The following is a 21,875-nucleotide window of genomic DNA, read 5'->3' as shown; positions in this document are numbered from 1 at the left end:
CCCACCCTTCAACACCTGAGGCCAATTAAAAGAATGCGGATCCTAAATCTACGGAATCACAATGTCTAAGGGCGGGGCCCAGAAGCCAGCAGTTTAATCATGAATATCCCCAGGCCATTGTTATGTATACTTAAAACTTGAGAGCCTCTGGACTCTCCAACCTTTTTTAACTTAGCTTTCACCTGAACCTGAAGTAGGTATTATTATCATCCCTATTTTACAGAGCAGGAAGTTGAGGCATAAAAAGGTTGACTAACTTGCTAAGGCCACACGGAACTAGGGTTGGAATCTAGACCAATCTAAACGCAGCTCTTAAACAGCACAGTACAGTTATCTCCTGTTGCTAAATGATTTGTTGCTAATACTTCAACAAGTACTGGACTTGCAGTTTGAAGACCCACTAAATTTAGTCTGGTAAACTTGGACGATTCACTTACATTTTGAATTTCAAGCCCCTCGCGGGTTAAATACGGGCCAAAACACCCCCACCTGAGGGGCAGGGCTGGGCAGCAGGCGTGGAAGGGCGGCGATCGATGACTCCGGCGCGCCGCTGCCTGTTGGATTGGCTCGAGCCTCTCCCGCCAGGCCTGTCCTACTCCCGCGCGCTCCGGGGCCCGCCCCCGCCGCCATCTTGGTCTAGGAGGGAGCGGGCCGCACGCGTGAGTAAACAGCCGGAGCCGGGAAAGTCGAGGTCGGGCCGCGTCCGGGTGCTGCAGGGCAGCGGCAGAGAGGACGCAGGCCTGTTTTCGTACTTGGGGGTGAATATTGGGGTCACGGTGCTAGGCCGCGGGGAACGTCAGCCTGGCGCAACCTCCGCCCCCTCGCGGTGAGACGCCTCGCTCCCCGGGCTTCTCCCGCCGCCGCGCCGGTCTTCTCCCGCTGTTGAAAGCTGCCCGGGAAACTGGTGGCGGGAGCGGGCCCTGGGCGGAGCGCGGCGTGGGCCTGGGTGCGTGTTGCGGCGCGCAGGCGGAGGTTAGGACCTTGGGTTTGTGCCCCAGGGGCCCGGGGCGTGGACGCGGTGGCTCTGGGAGGGCGGGGGCGGGCGCGCGGGTCTGGGGCCCGGACTCACGCGGGGCCGCCGCGGAGCTGTTTCCATCGGTCACTGGATTGTCTCCTCTTCCGGTCCGGGCCTCAGCGGGGGGCCGACATGACGGCCCCGGGCCGCAGCCCCCTCGTGCCGCTGTTGGAGACTTTGGAAGACCCTTCCGCCTCCCATGGAGAGCAGACCGACGCTTACCTGACTCTGACCAGGTGAGGCCTGCTGGGGGTTTGGGGTGGGGCGCCCTGGCGGGTTTTGGGGAGGAGATAGTCCGGGTGGGGCACGCGAAGCGAGTTTGTGTATTCTGGAAGTCTGGCAGCTGTGGGGACGCCGGGGTGGCGAGTGCTAGGTGACGTTCCCGGCTGCGGGTGCTGCTGCCCTTTAGGTGCAAGTTTGGAATGAGGAAGCCTGTACGTGTGTCTTGCAAGCGAAGGGTTAAGACAAATTTGGTTGGAAGGGAGCGTGCTGGAGTAGTGGTTTTTCAGCGTGAGCCACTTGTGGGGCACAGTGGGGGAACCCACAATTGGTTTTTTAATAGAGAGCAATAAACCGAGTTCTCTTTTAATCGCAAATGCTTCCTACTTTTTTTTTTCCCCCTGCAGACCATGTTTTTCTGAGTTAAATGTAGTTTGGAAATTGCAAGGAAAGGGTAACAACTGGTACAAAACGATAAAGATTTAGTAAGGTTCTAAGTTTGTAACTAGGGGTAGATTTCCCTGTTCCCTCTTCACATAGGGAAGCTGTCAAAACCTGTGTACAGTGTGGATGCACAAGTTATTCTGAGGGTTTCTTCGCATTTATATTCTTATGTGTTCTTAAGCATCTTAAGCACTGGGTCAATTAATTTGCCCGTGTTCTAACATATTGTTTAAAAAGATTATGCAGGTGTTTCATAGTTCATTTTTATGTCTGCTATTTGCATAAATTTGTGTTCTTTCTGCTTTTCTGAAGTCGTATGACTGGAGAAGATGGAAAAGAAATCATTATAGAAATTGAGAAGAAACTTCCTCAGCTATTCAGAGTTTTAAAGGTATGTATCTTTGTTGTAAATAGTAAATAGTTTTTACTTTGTGGGGAAAAACAGGTTTTGCCAATTAACTCAAAAACTTTGAGTCTAAAATAAAATAACAGCAGGGTTATTATAGTACTACTTGAGGACTTACAATGTATCAGGTGCTATCTTAATTATCTTGTTTTCTCTCACTTAATCCTCCCTGTCCCAGTGAGGCTAGTCTTTAATCCCCACTTTGCAGAAGAAATTAGTTTAACATGCCTAAAGTCGGCCGTGGCCACTTGAATCCAAAACTTGCACTCTTGATAGGAAAACAGTGATCAGAGATTATTTAATCTGTTTTTTTTCTCCTTTTGTAGGAATGTACTTTTAAATAAAATGAATCTGTAGTTTTGTCATTGGTCTACTGTATGGGTAACATTCATTTTTTTATCTTCACGCACCCTTAGTTTTTGCCACTCTTGCTTAGTTAACAAACCACTGTGGTTATCTTGTTTGCTTGTTTATAGGGAGGTTGTGTAGTTTAACATCAAACTGAGGAACTATGCTCTTGTCGTCACTTGAGTATACTGTGCCTTTGTGACTTGACTTTCCTTAACACGTAACTTAATTTCCTTGTTTCTAGAATGAAGAGGTTGTACTAAATCTCCAAAGTCCCTTTGAGTTCTTATTTTTATGACCCTGTTTTTGTGCTTTTAAACGGAAGTATTCTGTCAAGATGTTCATTGTACATTTTACCATGATTTCGGGCCAAATGTTGAGGCATTGGGGGTACTGCCTTGCCTACCCTTAAGTATTCCTGCTATAGTCATCAGTGGTTTTTGTTCATGTAAGCAAGAACTTTATTGTGTAGTAGGTCAAGACTTGTTAATAGTATAAACAATATTAAAGATATTATTTATTGTCCCATTTTTCTTCATTGTCATTTTCCACATTCTGGTAGTGTATTTGTTGTGGTGAAGACATGCATAATGTATTTGGTATTTGAGAGCATGTAGGATCAGAAACTCATTTGCATGCATTTTGAGTCAAGTTGCATTGTTTGTAAATAGGGTTTGTAACTAAAATGCCTAATTATTTAGAAGCATGTGGGTGGTTAATGATAGGAAAATCAAAAGTTGATCACACACATGTTAGCTACTATCTAGGAGATATAGTAGTAGTTCTCATCGTCTTAAGTGTTTAAGACTTTGTATCTCAGGGTTTAGTATTTTGGATGTTTGGTTTGATTAATTATGAAAGGGGTGCTCCAAGCAAGTGTCTTGTTCTTATATTTGACTACTAACATTGATCATTCTTCTCTGTCAAGAGTAGCAGATAATTGAGGATTCCTTGGATATTGGATTCAGAGAAATGGGGGGATTTGAAGATGAATCACTTTGGAATGGGAAATGGTACCCAAGAATGCAGGGTTACAAGTAAATGTAGGGTTGGGGCATATGGCAAGACTCCCTTTGACAGGTTTGGGATTTTATAACTTTCACATATAGAATATGCATTGGGCTTTGAATTCCATCTATTCCAGATGGTCATGGACTCAAATTCTCCTGTCTGTGAAGTATTGAGATAATGCTTAAAGGTCCTAGCACTTCAGCTACTTAGTAAATGTTACACTCCAGCTCCTTCCCTCTCTGTGCTAGAGGTGTTGCTCCACTCCATAGCTAATATGTCAGCTTTTGCCTTTGAGTCTTGCTTTCTTTCTGTGGAAGGGTTTTGCTCCTACTCTTTGTTTCCTGTCTAGTGTCTTCAACATCTTCCATTTGTTGGCTTTTTTTTTTTTTTTTTGCTTTCAGATGTGTGGAGATGTTCTTTTCCTTTTAAGAAAAATATTCTTTATTTAGCTGATCTCTACCTAGTTTCCGTCTTTCTTTGCCAAGGTGTATCCATGGCCTCCTGATCTTACTCCTTTTTAATCTGCTCTCAAAGATTTGTTGATTATTGGGATTAAAATGTAATTTTTGTTTTTAATCAACTTTTGCTGTCTAAAAATTAATTTACAGTTGTACTTGTTTGTAACAAATGTTATTTTGTTTTCGAAGACTCACATTGCCAGTCCAAACTCAGAGCTCAGTAGTGCTGCTCTGCAGGCCTTGGGGTTTTGCTTATATAATCCGAAAATTACCTCTGGATTATCAGGTAAATTTATTGTGATACAATATTTTTAGAGTTTATAGTTTGATACTGTTAAAAGTGTTGTTACCTCTCTATTAGTTTCATAACCTGTAGTTTAGGATTTGCTTTTGAGAAAGTGTTTAGGTTATATCATTGTTGGAAGGTTTCTTTTCCTTAGATGCAGTTCTGACTTTGATACCATGAAGTTTGCTGTAAAAGAAAATAAAATAAGCCTATTTAAAAATAACTGTTGAGAAAACTGAACCTTATCCTTTATAGAAACACACCTGCTTCGGAAGTTAGATGGTCATTTATTTTACACAAGCATGTGTTAAGGAACATGCTGTAATTTGAAAAGTTCTTTCACCTAGTGGTAAATGAGATAATTTGGAGCTAAAAGTGGTAATGAAAGCACAGGATCTGATGCTTTTCTGAGTTTTCAAGCATCCTTGGCCCTCTGTATCCTTGGATGCAGAACCCATGGATGTGGAAGGCATAAGGGACTTGAGCATTTCTTGGATTTTGATATTCCTGAGAGGGGGTCCTGGAACCAGTTTCCCATGGATATCAGGGGAGGATTATAATCTTAATTATTTTTCTGTAAGTAGCTTGTCATGGTAAAGGAAACCTGGGAGGTGATCTTTAGAGAGAGGAAATTAGGCATAGGGATTAAGGATATCAGAAAGTTGTTACCATCTTTTTTTCTAAGGAAAAAGTTTCGGCTTTTTTTATATATAGAAATGTTAGCAATCTAAAGTAGTTGTTCATTTTGGAGCAGAGATATAGGATTCATAATGTCTTGCCAAAAATTGACTTGTATGTTCATACCTAATAATAAGACCTTACAGAAATATTTTAGTTGAAAAATATCAGATTTGGAGGCTACTATCTGTTTTCTCTGAGAATACCTTCCCTCTGACCTGAGTTTTGTGTTTTGGGAAGAAGTTTGATATCAACATTGGTTCTCTGGTCCTTTTCTCTGGATATGCATTTAATTTTTTGACACTGAAGGGAACAGGATTTTTCTCTGTTTTACTGTTAGAGATTTTAAAGGATGTAAATGATTCCACATAATTAAAACTGCTTATTTTTCAGAGACAAATATTCAAGAACTGCTTTCAAAACTGAATGATATTGTTAAGAATTCAGATAAAAATGTACGTACTAGGGCACTTTGGGTGATATCCAAACAGACGTTTCCCACTGAAGTTGTTGGCAAAGTAGTGAGTATAGTTTTTGTATATGTCTTCTTAACCACATGCCAGTTAAAAAATTCAGACTTATTCGATTTGTATTTATTTGGTTCTGTCTTTCAGGTATCTAGTATAATTGATTCATTAGAAATAGTCTTTAATAGAGGAGAGGTGCATTCTGCTGTTGTGGATTATGAAGCATTAAATGTCGTCATAAGGTATGAGTTTGGATGCTATGGAATTTAGAAGAAGTTTCAGTAAATTTAGAGTTTACTTTAAGGAGTAGTCTTTTGGGACTTGAATTTGAGTTAAACATTAAAAGAAGGAAATGTTCTCTAGACTAAAAGTCAAAAAGTAACAGGAAGAAGGAAGTAGATGTGCATAAGTTACTAGGTTTCTTTATTTTTACTGAGGCAGTCTTCAAAATACAGCCTTGGTTCTGCTGCTGCTGCTAACACAGTTCTGGTTTTAAAAATTATCTCTGTTAAAGCTTTTGCAAGAGTTTAAAAAATAATACAGACTTTTACGTGGGCTGTAGCGGGCATTTAGGAAAGCATTAAACAACTCCTAGCAGCAGATGAGGGGAACAGGAAAATCCCCTGTCTTCTTCCTACACATCCTTGCTTTTCATAATGGATGTGCTGACAGCATGAACTGTTGATGTGCTTTGTCTTAACTTGTTTTTCATTCTTTGAAAGTTTTCTTTAGTTGTTGAGCTATATGTTTTAACTACTTAGTGTTCTGATGCCCTGATTGATGTTCACAGTGTATCATGGTTCTCTAGCTGTCCTGTCCTATAAGAATATTGAATTTAATTCTGTAAAAATAATTAGTATTTAAATTTTTTTAATCTGAAGGAAAGATGATGCGTTCTCCTTATTTGAAAAGTTTATAAAAGTAATAGGGAAGTCTACAAATTAGCAATTAAAAATTAGATCTATTTTTGTGTGTGTATATATGTGTATATAGTATTGTAAAACAATTGCACCATACTATGCATATTTCTGCGTACTTGTGTACTGTATATTTTCCTGGTACTTTAGACATAAATGGTGAGGTCAAACTAATTTAGTCATTGTTTTCTCTACACAGGCTAATTGAACAAGCCCCAATTCAAATGGGAGAAGAGTCAATTAGATGGGCAAAATTGGTCATACCTTTAGTGGTTCATTCGGCCCAAAAGGTACATTTGCGGGGAGCTACTGCTCTAGAGATGGGAATGCCGTTGTTACTTCAGAAACAACAAGAAATAGCATCTATCACAGAGCAGCTTATGACTACCGTAAGTAATACTTTAAGGATTTTTTGGATACTGCATTGTAAGGTTTTGCACCAAGCTGAGGGCTCATATTGGTGTAATTGCTCTGTGATCTAGGAAGTTCCTCTTTGAATTAAAACAAAGAATTGTTTAAGTTAATGTAGTCACACTGATCCTATATTATAGTAAGGAGGAGAGCTGTCTATTCAGTGTTACTACAATCCAGGCATTTTACCCCATCCCCAAAGAATGGTGATTGCAAGAAATTGCATTTTTGGAAAAGGGAGAACATTAACTGATTCATCGCTATCTGGATTGTTATAGCATAATCCCAGTAGATACAAATTTAATGCACACAAGTGCATCTAGTGTGTACAGTTACCTAAAGTTATTACTTGCCCCAGGTTTTAGGTTTTTCAACCTTTCTCAACATTTATTGAGCACCTGTTATATACTGGACATTGTTTTAGGTACTGTGTGTATAGCGGTGAACAAAAGCAACTTGTGGAGCTTATTTTCTAGTGGGAGAGATAATAAAGTATATAGTATATTTAGTAAAGAGCATTAATGGAAAACAGCAAGGACTGGATGGAAAGTGCCATCGGAGAGGAAGGGTGAGGTGGTCAGGGAAGGAAAAAGAATAGGTTATTTGAAAGGTGATTGAAGGCAGTATAGGAGTTAGCTACCTGAATAATATGCAGTAAGCTCCTTTGAGGCGGGAGGAACCATGAGCGCAAAAGGCCTTGCTCTGATATGAGAACTTGGTTGTGTTCAGCGAACGCTGGGCAGTAGGATAGAGTGATGAGGATGAGAGGAGGACGAGATGATACCAGAAACAGGGCCAAATCACATAGGACCTTGGGGGCCATTTTAAGGCATTTGGTTTTTACTCTGGGTTATATTGAAAACCATATTTGAAGCTTTTGAGTCTACGAGTGATATGCATACTTACTTTGTTTTTAAAGGGATCACTTTGTCTGCGTTGAGAAAAAACTCTACGTAGGAGCAGGGAGACTAGTTGGGAGACATTACAGTAATCCAGGAGGTGGTGGAGACGTCCAGATTCTAAAACCTGGGGTTTTGTTTATTAATATTTTAAAATTCAGGATGCCTCATGGTAAGGTTTGGAGTCTAAAAGTGACGCCAGTGTCTTTGTAAGTTTTTTTATTGATAAATTTATTAATTTCTTAAGAGCATATACAGTCAACCCTTGAACAACTTGAGTTTAATCCTTGTATGATTCATCGTCGGCTCTCTGTAATTGTGGTTCCTCTGCATCCTTGGATTCAACCAACCACGGACCGTGCAGTACTGTAGTATTTACTACTGAACAATACCCGAGTATAAGTAGAACGCACAGTTAAAATTCACATTGTCCAAGGGTCCACTGTATAAAAGTCTTAATAAATTTGAACTTAAATTTTCTCAGATGTGTTACCCATGAAGCTATTAATTTTTAAAGTTAGAGTGAGTGGTTAAAGCATTATCATTTGAACTCTAATGATAATGCAAGCTGAAGTTTTTAGGGGAAAGTATATTGGTAGGGAAAAAAACTGTGTTGATGGATGGAAGAATGGCCAGATATGTGGTAAGACAAGCATAGTAAAATGTTAATGGTATTTATACTTGGATATTTACTGTTAAACTCTATCAGCTTTGCTATATGTGTGGAAGTTTTCCTGATAAAATACTGGGAAAAGTTACTTGGCTGAGAAGATCAATTTAATACTGCATTCTTTTTCTTTCCAAGAGTCTTTTTGGTAAATATTTTTGCTTTGGTTTTCAGAAATTACTTTCGGAACTCCAGAAGCTATTTATGAGTAAAAATGAGACTTATGTGTTAAAATTATGGCCTTTGTTTGTCAGACTTCTTGGGAAGGTAAGTACACAGTTAATGAACAGTTTTTACATGCCAGACCCTTTAATTTCTTAACTTTCCATAGTACAGTTGATCCTCATTATTCACACATGCCATATATGAAAATTACTGAAATTTATTTGTTAACCCAACATCAGTATTTGTGCTGCTTTTGCGGTCAATTGTACGCATGTGTAGTGGCAAAAAAAATTTGAGTCCTACAGCATGCATGTTCCCAGCTGAGGTTGAGCAAGGTTACATTCTGCCTTTTTGCTTCAATTCTTAATGTCCTTTAAACAAATGTCCATTTCATGATCCATTTAATGCCACATTTTTCACGTTTCGTGCTTTTTCTTGGTGATTTCAGTTTTAAATGGCCCCAAAGTGTAGTGCTGAAGTGCTGTCTGTGGTTGCTAAGCAGCGGAAGGCTGTGATGTGCTTTAGGGGGGAAATACATGTGTTAGATAGACTTTGTTCAGGCGTGAGTTACAGTGCTGTCTGCTGTGAGTTCAATGTTAGTGAATCAACAATATATATTAAATAAGATGTCTTTAAACCAAAACAAACATAAAACAAGGTTGTGTGTCAAATGGTTGATGAAAATGTGATCAGAGGCTTGCAGGAACCTAACCCTGCATTTTCCCTAGAAGCCATGGCTCAGTATTTGCTAATACAGTGTCAAGGCAACTTTATAGAACATAACTATGGTGAATAATGAGAATCAACTGTATGTTCTATCTTTAAGCCAGGTTTTTTTTTGAGGGGGTGGAGTTGTGATTTTCTTTATTGTGATAAATAAACATAACAATTTATCATAACCATCGTAAGTATACAGTTCAGTGGCATTAAAAGCATTTACAGTAGTGTAAACATCACCACTGTCTACACCCAGAACTTTTTCATCATCCCCAACAAAAACTATACATGTTACATAAGCAGTGACTCCCTCTGTCCCTCCCTCTGCAGCCCCTCGTAACCTCCATTCTGCTTTTTCTCTGGATTTGCTAATTCATAAATTTTGATCTTTGATCCATTTCGAGTTTTAGTATATGGTGTAAGGCAAGGGTCCAGCTTCATTTTTTTTGCACGTGGATACTCAATTTTCCAAGCACCATTTGTTAAAAAGACTTTTTTGTTGAATGGTCTTCGCACTCTTGTTGAAAATCAGTTGACAGTGTATGTGAGAGTATTTTTGGATCCCTATTCCATTGGTCTATTATGTTTCTCCTTATGCCATTACCATATGCTTTAATTACTGTTGCAGTAGATTTGGAAGTCAAGGAAGTGAGTCTTCCAACTTTATAATTTTTTTTTCAAAATTGTTTTGGCTATTTGGGGCTCTTTGCAATTCCATAATGAATTTTTGAGGATCAGCTTTTATTTTTCAGTGAAAAAGGCCTTTAGAATTTTGATAGAGATTATGTGGAATTTGTAGATTGCTTTGGGTAGTATTGACATTTTAACAATATTAAATCTTCCTGTTCATGAACACTGGATGGTTTTCCATTTATTTAGGCCTTTTCAAACTTCTTTCAACAATACTTTGTAGGTTTTAGTTTAAAAGTCTTTCACCTCTGATTAGATTTATTTCTAAGTGTTTAATTTTTTTAGGTGCTATTGTAAATGGAATTGCTTTCCTGATTTCCTTTTTAGATCATTCATTGCTGTTGTATAGAACCACAACTGATTTTTGTGTGTTGGTCTTGTACTCTGCAACATTGCTGAAATGAGTTTATTGGCTCTAGTAGCTTTCTTGTGGATTTTTGTGAATTTCTAAGCCAGTTGTTTTTGTTACATTTATATGCTGTTCAGCTTATGTGTGGACTATCGTCACTTATGACTATTAATGTTCTTTTTGTGTATTTTTTCTTGGGATGCATTGTTTACTTGTCATTTATACATCTTTTACTTAACTATTTCCTGCCTGTTCCAGTGTATTTGAAAAGATTATTAGTTTGAGTTTCTTATTTTTCTTTAATATTCAGATTTTTTCATATGAATTCCTTTTTTAATATGTTGGTAAAATTTGGAATTTATCACATTTCTGATATTCTCTGATGTTTTAGAAATGTTGTGTATTATGCATTATCTATTTCATGGAGCTTTATATTTTGTGATCTAGAATTTTGAATATGCATACAAAATTCAGTACTTTAAAAAGTTTAAATTCCTTAGATTTTACATAGTTAACACTGGGTGAGTTAGATAAATGAATGATGATAGTGCCTATATATTGTTTCAGGTAGGTAAGTAACTTCTTAATGATTCTTCCTTTTTAGACCTTGCATCGAAGTGGGAGTTTCATCAATTCTCTATTACAGCTAGAAGAACTGGGATTTCGTAGTGGAGCACCCATGATTAAAAAAATAGCTTTTATTGCTTGGAAGAGTTTAATAGATAATTTTGCTTTAAATCCAGGTAAGTAATATTTAAAAATTCGATTTTTTATGACTTAAGATGAAAAACGAAGCTTTTCTGATTTTTTTTGGGGGGGGGGCTTTATATTGAATATTTACCTATCATTGAATATTATTTTAGGGGAATAAATTTGTAGCTAAAAGTAGAATTCAAAGGCCAGGCATTATTGAAAATCACAGATATAAAGTTTATTTTACACTATTTCAAAAACTGAACAAAGTGACAGATGCTGTTTGTGGCTTTCTTAGTGAATTCCAGCACTTAGTTGAGCATTTTACATACTTCTCATTTAATCATCACAGTAGACCTTAGATGGTAAGCATTATTGCTATTTTCGAAAGATTAAGTAGTTCATCAAAGGTCACACAGCCAATAGATGATAGCAAACAATTGTGATTGCTATGAAATCAAAGTATCAGAGACTGAGGAACTTGTTTTCAGGATCTTTAGAACAGCGCCTGGTAGTGGGCTAACATTAATATGTAGAAGTGATTCCTTTTGATGTACCTTACCCTTATCTTTTTACTGTCCACTGGAGGTGCTTAATATATATATGTGAGAAAGTATTTCACCCAAAAGTGGGTCCGTATGAGTACCTCCTTAACTGGGTAGTTAATCTTAGGTATAATTGATAGTTTACAAGATCTGCTAAATAATGTTGATTTCATCCTATGTTTTCCCTTGCCAAAGACCATTAATCCCTTTTAAAATGTGTTTTGTAAATAACTATTTGCATTAACTACAACTACTTTTATTGAAAATATTGCCAGACACAGATTTTAATTGGAAATGTCACCTTTTTTTGGTTATTGTTTATGAACCTCAGTGTGAGGTATCCAGGATTAAATCTGTTGGAATTATGTATAGTTGTGTTAAAGTGTAAAATAGGAGTGCCTTAAAGAAGACAAATAAAATGCTGTCTCATTTGAAATAAGTCAAGAGCTAGAGAGTCTGTGACCGGTATTATGGATCCAGGAAGTCGTTAAGGAATCAGATGCCCGTCTTTTTCTGTTGTTATCTTCAGTATGCCTTAATTGCAGACTACAGGAAGGAGGGGAAGGCAGAAGGGGCAAAAATGAGCTTCTTCGCAGCTGAGTCAGCCATCTGTAAACAACATTTCAGAAATTCCACATACAGTTCCACTTAAAAATCTCATTGGGAGAATGGCTAAATGGGAAACTAGATAAGGTAGTCAAAGAGTAGACACCCATCACTGTTCTGAGTGAAGGCAGATCTTGTAACTAAAAGAGAATGGAGTATTGCACAGCAGTTGTTGGTATTCTCCTCCTCTCATAGATAGGAGTTCAGAAAGGATTAGAGGATTTGTTTCCACAGTGGTCTGACTTTATTTTCTTCTTATAAAAATGTTAATTGAAAGCCAAATGGCAGAATACTTGTAAGAAACATTGATCAGTGTTGTTCCACCAAATACATGACTTGACAGATGCTTCACAATCCTTTTTAAGTCTTTTTGATAAGTTGATTGAGCACAGACTGTGTTATTTTATATATCCTCCTGTCACTGATATAGTAAACACTTCTGGTATAAATATTGTGTTTAAAGAAGTATTTAGTGTTTGTGTGGAATTTAAGCAATCTGTGATTATCGCTAATGTACAGTAGACCTAAATATAAATGAATATTTAGATTTCCAAAATCTCATTAATTGCACCAACAGTTAAAGTGTTTGATAAAATAAATTACTAGTAAATTTTTTAAATGACAACTTTTTTTGAGGTAAAAATATGCCTCTATTTTTTAATCTGTAAAATGGGGATAGTGAGAATACTAAAGCAGCTTAGAAAGAGTTTCTCAACATTTTAGCATATTAGGCTGGACAGTTTGCTGTGGAGAACTGCCCTGTGCGTTAGAGGAGGTTTAGCAGCATCCCTGGGATGCAGCCCACTAGGTACGAGTAGCAGTCTCCGTATCCCTGCCTCTCAGTTATAACCAAAAATATTGCAGACATTGCTGAATGGTGGAAAAATCACCCTTGGCACACAGTATCTAATAAATATTAGTTATTATTTTTTAAAATAAGCCTTAAGTATTGTGACCTGGTTGTACTAAAGTTTGTCAAGATGAAAATTTTGGGTAGAACAGGAACAGCCGGTAATTAAAATTTTTTTTTAAAATCTATTCTCTTGCTATAGTAGGCTGTTGCATACTATCATTCTTAAAGTTTAATCTTTACCTCTTTAATGTTTTTACCTGGGTGCTAATTTTTTTTTTTTTTTTTAAGAAATACTATGTAGTGCAAAAAGATTGAAGTTGTTAATGCAGCCTTTGAGTTCTATCCATGTGAGAACAGAATCTCTAGCGCTGACAAAACTAGAAGTCTGGTGGTATTTATTGACGAGACTAGGACCTCATCTTCCTGCTAATTTTGAACAGGTAACATTACAAGTGTTGTTTACAATACTTGATGTGTTTTTTTTTTATTAATGTGTTCTTAGATTCTTACCAATCTAATCTTTCAGTGCTGTTTTTGCTGTGTTAGCAGAGCACATTATATAAAAGATTTTTTCACCCAGACACAGAACTTGAGTTCATTTTCCTCAAAGGATATTCTCCAATCGTCTGAAATGGAGCATCTAAAACGTTTTTAATCAGTAACACTCAAATATCTATTCTTACTCTAGAGGCATTATGAAAGATTTTTTTTAAAGGAATTGCATGTGACGTAGAATATAAAATTGAGAGTAGAGTCAGCATTACTGAAATAGAAATCATGTGCTACACAGAGTTGGATCAATTCTAATTTTTTGTATCTCCTTTTTCTAGGCTACATAGTGATAACCAATCATTTAATCCCATTGTAGCTTTTCATTATTGTTACACATGAGTTTTACAGATTCCTTTAGATTTTGATATCCTTGCTGCATTTAAACATAAAAGCTTAATCTTATTTTTGTTTAAGTAAAAAAGGGTAGCCCTGATAACTCCTTTTATCTTTTTTTAATTTATTTTTTATTGAAGTATAGTTGATTTACATGTTGTATTAGTTTCTGGTGTACAGCAAAGTAATTCAGTTATATACATACATATATATTCTTTTTCATATTTTCCATTGTTGTTTATTACAGGATATTGAATATAGTTCCTTGTGCTATACAGTAGGACCTTGTTGTTTATGCCTTCTATATATAATAGTTTGCATCTGGTAATCCCAAACTCCCATTCTTTATTTTCTTTTCGTTTTGTTTATGGTTTCCTTTACGGTACAGAAGCTTGTAAGTTTGATTAGCTCCCATTCGTTTATTTTTGCTTTTATTTCTATTGCCTTGGGAGACTGACCTAAGAAAACATTGCTACAATTTATGTCAGAGAATGTTTTGCCTGTGTTCTCTTCTAGCAGTTTTATGGTGTCATGTCTTATATGTAAGTCTTTATTTTGAGTTTATTTTTGTGTATGGTGTGAGGGAGTGTTGTAACTTCATTGATTTACCTGTGGCTGTCCAACTTTTCCAACACCACCTGCTGAAGAGACTGTCTTTTCTCCATTGTATATTCTTGACTCCTTTGTCAAAGATTAATTGACCATAAGTGTGGGTTTATTTCTGGACTCTGTATTCTGTTCCGTTGATCTATATGTCCATTTTTGTGCCAATACCACGCTGTTTTGATAACTTTGTAGCTTTGTAGTATAGTCTGAAGTCTGAGAGGGTTATGCCTCCTACTTTGTTCTTTTTCCTCAGGATTGCTTTGGCAATTCTAAGTCTTTTATGGTTCCATATAAATTTTAAGATTATTTGTTCTAGTTCTGTAAAAAATGCCATGGGTAATTTAATAGGGATCCCAGTAAATCTGTAGATTGCTTTGGGTAGTATGGCCACTTCAACAATGTTAGTTATTTCAATCCAAGAGCATGGGATATCTTTCCATTTCTTAAATCATCATTAATGTTTTCTAGCTCTTGGCATATAGGTCTTTTACCTCCTTGGTCAGGTTTATTCTTAAGTGTTTGGGATTTTTTTAACTTTTTATTTTACATTGGAGTATAGTTGATTAACAATGTTGTGATAGTTTCAGGTGTACAGCAAGTATTTTATTTTTTTTTGATGTGATTTTAAAAGTTTTTTTTTTTTTTTTTACTTTCCCTTTTTGATATTTCAATGTTAGTGTAAAGAAATGCAACAGATTTCTGTATGTCAGTCTTGTATCCTGCGTACCTGGCTGAATTTATCAGTTCTTCCTCAAGTATACGTGGATTTTTTTTTTTTAGCAAGTTCTCTTTAAATTTTTAATTGCTTAATAAAAGTTTTTAAACTTGATAGAGCATGAACTGATTAAAATTGGGCATTGATTGTAACTTGTAACTGGGGTCATAATTTTTTCAAATTCTACGATTTTAAGTTCCTAGTAGGCTGATCTTACCCAGTTGTCCCACCCATTCCTTGGCATAATCTACTCATTGGCTACATTTGACAAGTATTGGAATGATCTTAGCAATAAGCTTGGAGTTGTCTTAGTTCATATTTTCTTAAGGTGTTTTTTAAAATGTTTAAAATGGTCTGTCTACCAGTAGCATTAAAACTCATGCAGATGTTATTTGTAAAAGCTATTTATGTGTATAATTTTCCATCTGGAATGTAGAGTTGAAATTTATAGATAGTACATATTTAGGGCAAATATATTTGTAATAAAAATTTTCACTTTTCCAAGTTTCAGTTTTTACCCTGTGCATCAAAAAGGCCAATAAAATTTCAACATATCAAAACAACTGAGATTGCTTCTTAAGGATATTTAATTGTATTATGCAAGACTTTTAAAAAATATGACAGGTATACATATTTACAGGTTCAGTTCCCTCCATCTCTCTCTTTTTTTTTTTAAACCCCAATAGGTCTGTGTGCCTTTGATTCAAAGCACAATAAGCATTGATTCTAATGCTTCACCTCAAGGCAGTTCATCTCGTGTAGCTACTTCTCCAGCTTTAAATCCTGCGACCCCTGTACACAAAGGTAAGAGATAGACCTACTTGGGGGTTTTTTCCTTTATTTTTACAAAATGGCTTTGAATTAAGTCTTTGCACCGTGTAATTCACATAATTTTGGCTGCCTTATCACAAAATCGTTTTGTTTTCTGTATGCGTTACTGTGTACTGCTGTCATTGCATTATTGTAGTTGGATAAGATCAACTTTTTTCCATTACATTATGTGAAGTGCATTACAGACTCTTATGTTTGTTTCAGAATTAGAATCTTAGAGTTATAATTAAAAATATCAGACCTTAACAGCTGTAAGGAATGTGGCTTAGTATGTATATCAGTGTAAGAAAATTATTTGCTGTTCCTATTTTACGTTAACTATTCTGAGTCAAATTTTTATATTTAAGTTTTAGGAATGCCTGCATATTAATGTTAAGGTATGGATTAATGTCTGAGAATTATCTTCATTTAAATGGTGTGTGACACTAGTCTTACTCTTAACCTAGTAAGATTAGTATTTAATTAGGAACTCTGTTGTGGGCTTTAAACAAAAACTCTTCAACTTTTATTGAAAAACAAATTATTTGCTTTTAAAAGTATATTGCATTGAAATGAAGTAAACAAAATATATTTATTTGGGTAACTAATTTAATCGTACATAACTTAACAATTTTGTTTGTTTGTTTAAAGGTGCTTCTCCATATGGAGCTCCCCGGATGAACTTGAGTTCAAGTTTTAGTGGAATGGCCACAATCCCCTCTATACAAGTTTTGGGGCTTGAAATGTTGCTTCATTTTTTGTTGGGTCCAGAAGTCTTGAGTTTTGCTAAGCAAAACAAACTTACGCTGAGCTTAGGTATTTAATTGTTTTAAAAATCATTTCAATTACTAACACAGTTCAGAACACTGTACTTTGGGGTGAGGAAAGAGATTTTATGAATCTTTTTTATAAATTTATTTATTTATTTATTTTTGGCTGTGTTGGGTCTTCATTGCTGCGCGCGGGTTTTCTCTAGTTACGGCGAGCGGGGGCTACTCTTCCTTGTGGTGCGCGGGCTGCTCATTGCAGTGGCTTCCATTGTTGCGGAGCACAGGCTCTAGGCGCGCGGGCTTCAGTAGTGTGGCTGAGCGTGGGCTTATTTACTCTGTGGCATGTGGGATCTTCCGGGACCAGGGCTGGAACCCGTATCCCCTGCATTGGCAGGCAGATTCTTAACCACTGCGCCACCAGGGGAGTCCCTAAATCTTTTTCATAGAAAACATATCAGACCACCTAACATTTTACATCGAGAAATTTATTTCATAAAGCTTTGGTTTTGCATAATTGTCTTTTTTTCTCTTTTAGAGCGACTTGAACATCCGTTAATCACCAGCTCTTCTTTTTTTTCCAAACATGCAAATACATTTATCACTGCTGTTCATGATAGCTTCTTTGCAATTAGAAAAGATGCTTCTGGTAAATATTTAAGAGAAGATTTTTATTATTTAAACCTGTGTTTAAAAAAAAAAAAGTAAATATGTATATAGTGCCACCTGTTTCCAGATTGTGCTGCAGGAGCTTTACATATAATTCATTGAATCCTCACAGCAACCTTCTGTGTTAGCCTATTTTGCAGATAAAGGATTGTGTTGTACTGAGAAGTAAATAACTTGTGCAGAGTTACATAGTAAGTGATGGAGCTATGATTCAGACCTAGGCTCTGTGATTTTAGTATCTACACCTAAACTCCTGTGTTCTAAAGCCTATCAAGTAGTGATGACAGGTTTTAAAAATTAAATAGTTTGCTATTGTACTGGTTGGAAAATTTTTTTCTAGTGGCTTTCAGGTATCCTTCTCAGTCTTTAATCCTTGTCTCAAAAGTGAAAGGTGTTCAACACAGAAAATACAGTCGATGAAAAAAAAGAATTACCCTGAGTATGTTAACATTCCTTTTGAAAAACATTTCTTTCTTTAAACAAAAATGAGGTGAATAGTATATTGTAAACTGATTACAAGGTTGACTATTACAAGGAGAATTATATTTTAAATTTTTAAGTATTGCTCAATTTATTTCTGTAGTATAAGCTTGAAAGGGAGAGCTTTTGTAGTCACATCTATTTCATTCTAAAGTACCTTTTATTTTGTTTGGCAGATGCAGTTGTCAATGCTATTTGGAAGGAGCTAGTTAGCTTGGTGAAGTCAGTTATTGAATCTGGTAAGCACTATAATCAAAAGATTTTTATAGCACCCAGTGAATTGTTTGGCTTACATATATATAATTAATTTTAAAGTCATTTTTCGAAGTATCTTATCTTCCAGGCTTTACCTTTAAACAAAGCACTTTAGTAAATAAAAACAAAAAAATTACTTTTTAATAGCTCTCTGAGTATATATTTTTACCCCTGAAGAGACTGTATTTTCACCCCTAAAAATACATGTTAGAACTGTACCCCTCCTTTTCCTTTTTGATAGGTAACAAAAAAGAGAGACCAGGTTCTGAAGTTTTGACTCTTCTATTAAAATCTTTGGAAAGCATAGTGAAGTCAGAAGTATTTCCTGTATTGAAAACACTGGTAAGTATAAGACCTATATGTGCTGGAATTTTAAAACCATATTCTGAAATTGAATTTTATATTGAAGGTACTACCACAGATCAGGATTTGGGAAGATATTTTATATCAAGTACTTATCAGCAATTTGCCCCTGTAATAAATGCTGTTCCATTGACTAAATAGAGTCATTTGAAACCTTCTTAATAAAATAAATGATGACAGTGGCAACTACAAAAATCTTCCAGTGTGATAGGAAAAAGAATAGGCCGCACAGAGAAAATGGGATAAGGGGCATGAAACTTGAACTGAAGAAACTCAGATGAACACTAATTTTGTGACAAGATTGCTGAGCTCCACTGATTGTTAGTATGTACATTTAAAAAAATATCTGGTAATAATCTTGGCGAGCTTTTGCATTTAAAATATGCCCTATATAGTAGAGAGGGAAAAAGTGAATTGGATATACTTTTTGTAATAGTGAGTTTCCCAAAATAAACTGCAGATGGAACAAACCACACCTGTAGGTAGATTCTGAGTGATTCCTTTATGTGCCATGACAACCACATCTACTGTGGCAATAGAGGATAGTGGTTAATAGCAAGGGCTCTGGTACAGACTAGGTTGAACCTCAGCCCAGCTATTAACTGCATGAATTTAGACACTCTGTCTACTCTCTTGTCTCTCTATAAAGAAGAGATGTAGTAGTAGTTCATAATTAAATGAGTTGATAAATGCAGAGCATTATGGGGCTGGAACAAAATAAATGTGTCAACGAATGCTAATTATTATCATTAGTGTCTGTTCAAATGAGAATATGTGAAAGCTTATTTTCACTAACAGTTATTTTTGTCATGTTATTCACTTACGTTATATAATTCCGGTTAATACCAGTATAATAATATTTTTGGATGGCAGTTTGGTAATCTCTGTCACATTTGAGAGGCATGTCTTAGATACAGCTTCTAGTTAGCAGTTCTTTGAAATACTTCTGGCACTAGTGGGTACATAATTGATTGCAGAATTTCTTTTTGTAGTATAAAAAATGAAAACAGCCTCAAGGACCATTAATTTTTAAAAAGTTTGAACAAACTGCACATTTGTTTATCAGTTAAGAATGTGTCTACATAGACTGATGTGAAAACTCTGTAACACAGTCAGGTGAAGAAAATTAGTTCCCAGAGTATCTTACAGTACAATATCATTAATGGTATAAAACAGTAGGTACAAGACAGCCAGCCTAGGAAGTTATGTTTCTCTCTGTACTTACATATATGGAAATTTAGGTCTAAAAAATAAACTCCAAACTGAACATTGATTATTCCTAGAGATAAGAAAGGACTTCATCATTTTATTATTTATATTTCTGTATTTGAACATTTTAAGCGAATGAGAATGTATTTACATTAATGAACAAACATTACTTATAATAAATTGTTAAAAATATAGTTAATACTATAAGATTTTTACTAAGTAAGGTACTACTTTTATGGCTAATGTACAGTAAAACCTTTTGTCTTTCTTAGGTTCTCATGGAAATTACAATTAAAGGACTTCCTCAGAAAGTATTAGGTTCTCCAGCATATCAGGTTGCTAATATGGATATTCTTAATGCAAGTATCTTAAATGTAATGATACTAAATTAGCTAATAAACAAAAAGATCCATGGTATTTTTTTTCTTAAGGTAGTGAAACTTAGATTGCAAAGTTCCAAGAGAACTGAATTTGAATACGCTGATTATGTTAAAGGAAAAAATGATAGACAAAGTACAGGCGTACCTCAGAGATACTGCAGGTTCAGTTCCAGACCACTGCCAAGAAAGTGAATATCACAGTAAAGAAAGTAACATGAAATTTTTCGTTTCCCAATGCATGTGAAAGTTAATGTTTACACTATACTGTAGTCTGTTAAGTGTGAGTAAATAGCATTATTCCTAAAAAAAAAAAAAAAAAAGCCTTAATTTAAAAGTACTTTATTGCTAAACAGATGCTACCTATCATCTGAGCCTTCAGTGAGTCATCTTTTTACTGCTGGAGTGTCTTGTCTCCATATTGATGGCTGCTGACTGATCAGGGTGGTGGTTGCTGAAGGCTGGGGTGGCTGTGGGAATTTCTTAAAATAAGACAACAATGACGTTTGCTGTGATTGATTCTTCTTTTCACAAATGGTTTCTCTGTAGCATGTAATGCTGTTGGATAGCGTTTTACCCACAGTATAACTTCTTTCAGAATTGGAGTTAGTCCTCTCAAACCCTACTGCTGCTTTATCAACTAAGTTTATGTAATATTCTAAATCCTGTTGTTGCTTCAACAGTCTTCAACATCTCCACCAGGAGTAGATTCCATCTTAAGAAACCACTTCTTTGCTTATCCATAAGAAGCAACTCCACATCTGTTAAAGTTTTATCATAAGATTGCAGCAGTTCTTTCACATCTTCAGGCTCTAATCCTAATTCTAGTTCTTTGCTGTTTCTGCCACATCTGTAGTTATTTCCTCCACTGAAGTCTTAAACCCCTCTAAGTCATTCAGGAGGGTTGGAATCAACTTCTTCCAAACTCCTGTTTATGTTGATATTTTGACCTCTTCCCATGAATCATGAATGTTCTTCACGGCATCTAGAATGATGAGTCCTTTCCGTAAGGTTTTCAGTTTACTTTGCCCAGGTCTATCAGAGGAATCACTCTTTATGGCAAGTATAACCTTACGAAATGTATTTCTGAAAAAGGCTTGGAAGTCGAAATTGCTCCTTGATCTGCAGAATGGATGTTGTGTTGGACATGAAAACAACATTAGTCTCGTTGTACATCTTCGTCAAAGTGCTTGGGTGTCCAGGTGCATCATCAATGGGCAGTAATATTTTGAAAGGATTCTTTTTTTTTTTTCCGCTGAGCAGTAGGTCTCAACAGTGGGCTTAAAATACTCAGTAAACCATATTGTAAACAGATGAGCTGTCATCCAGGGTTTGTTCCATTTATATAGAGCACAGGCAGAGTGGATTTAGCATGATTCTGAAGGGCCCTAGTATTTTTGGGATGGTAGATGGCATTGGCTTCAACTTAGAATCACTAGCTGCATTAGCCCCTAATAAAAGGCAGCCTGTCATTTGAAGCTTTGAAGCAGACATTGACTTTTCCTCTCTAGCTGTGAAAGTCCTCTATGGCTTCTTCTTCCAATACGAGGCTGTTTTATCAACAGGTAGAGAATCTGTTGTTTAGGGTAACCACCATCATTATTAATTAAATAGCTAGGTCTTCTGTATAACTTGATGCAGCTTCTGTGTGAGCATTTGCTGCTTCACCTTGCACTTTGATGTTATGGAGAGGGCTATTTCCTTAAATCTTGTGAACCAACCTCTGCTGGCTTCACACTTTTCTTCTGCAGCTTCCTCACCTCTCAGCCTTCACAGAATTGAAGAGTTAGGGCCTTGCTGTGGATTAGGCTTTGGCTTAAGGGAATGTTGTAGCTGGTTTGATCTATCTAGAACACTAAAACGTTCTCCATATCAGCAATAAGGCTGTTCTGCTT

At 36.3% G+C, this 21,875-nt stretch overlaps 2 protein-coding genes across 8 annotated transcripts in view; one reads left to right on the top strand and one right to left on the bottom strand.

The window, feature by feature from the left end:
* Positions 1–522, bottom strand: part of LOC137765377 (RNA-binding protein 43-like) — a 149,495-nt gene extending 148,973 nt beyond the window's left edge. Inside the window, exon 1 of one of the 2 annotated variants that reach the window (XM_068545128.1) lies at positions 438–522. The gene's annotated coding sequence lies outside the window, so the exon portion shown is untranslated. The remainder of the gene's footprint in view (positions 1–437) is intronic. The other variant, XM_068545131.1, reaches the window with a different exon arrangement.
* Positions 523–622: 100 nt separating this feature from the next.
* RIF1 (replication timing regulatory factor 1) overlaps positions 623–21,875 on the top strand; it is a 49,673-nt gene continuing 28,420 nt past the window's right edge. For 2 of the 6 annotated variants that reach the window (XM_068545127.1, XM_068545122.1), the window contains exons 1-16: positions 623–659; positions 1,136–1,251; positions 1,991–2,069; positions 4,091–4,187; positions 5,259–5,386; positions 5,480–5,574; positions 6,449–6,638; positions 8,401–8,493; positions 10,752–10,890; positions 13,133–13,284; positions 15,737–15,854; positions 16,512–16,676; positions 17,166–17,276; positions 17,953–18,015; positions 18,273–18,373; positions 19,876–19,962. In XM_068545127.1, coding sequence (XP_068401228.1) covers positions 1,148–1,251; positions 1,991–2,069; positions 4,091–4,187; positions 5,259–5,386; positions 5,480–5,574; positions 6,449–6,638; positions 8,401–8,493; positions 10,752–10,890; positions 13,133–13,284; positions 15,737–15,854; positions 16,512–16,676; positions 17,166–17,276; positions 17,953–18,015; positions 18,273–18,373; positions 19,876–19,962 — 1,722 coding nt within the window. In that variant the 5' untranslated portion in view covers positions 623–659; positions 1,136–1,147. The other 4 variants (XM_068545126.1, XM_068545121.1, XM_068545123.1 and 1 more) reach the window with 4 other exon arrangements.

The sequence above is a fragment of the Eschrichtius robustus genome, chromosome 5 (genome assembly GCF_028021215.1).
Source record: "Eschrichtius robustus isolate mEscRob2 chromosome 5, mEscRob2.pri, whole genome shotgun sequence".
Taxonomy (NCBI): domain Eukaryota; kingdom Metazoa; phylum Chordata; class Mammalia; order Artiodactyla; family Eschrichtiidae; genus Eschrichtius; species Eschrichtius robustus.
The sequence above is the reverse complement of the archived record's forward strand: the minus strand, read 5'-3'. Positions and strand labels throughout refer to the sequence as shown.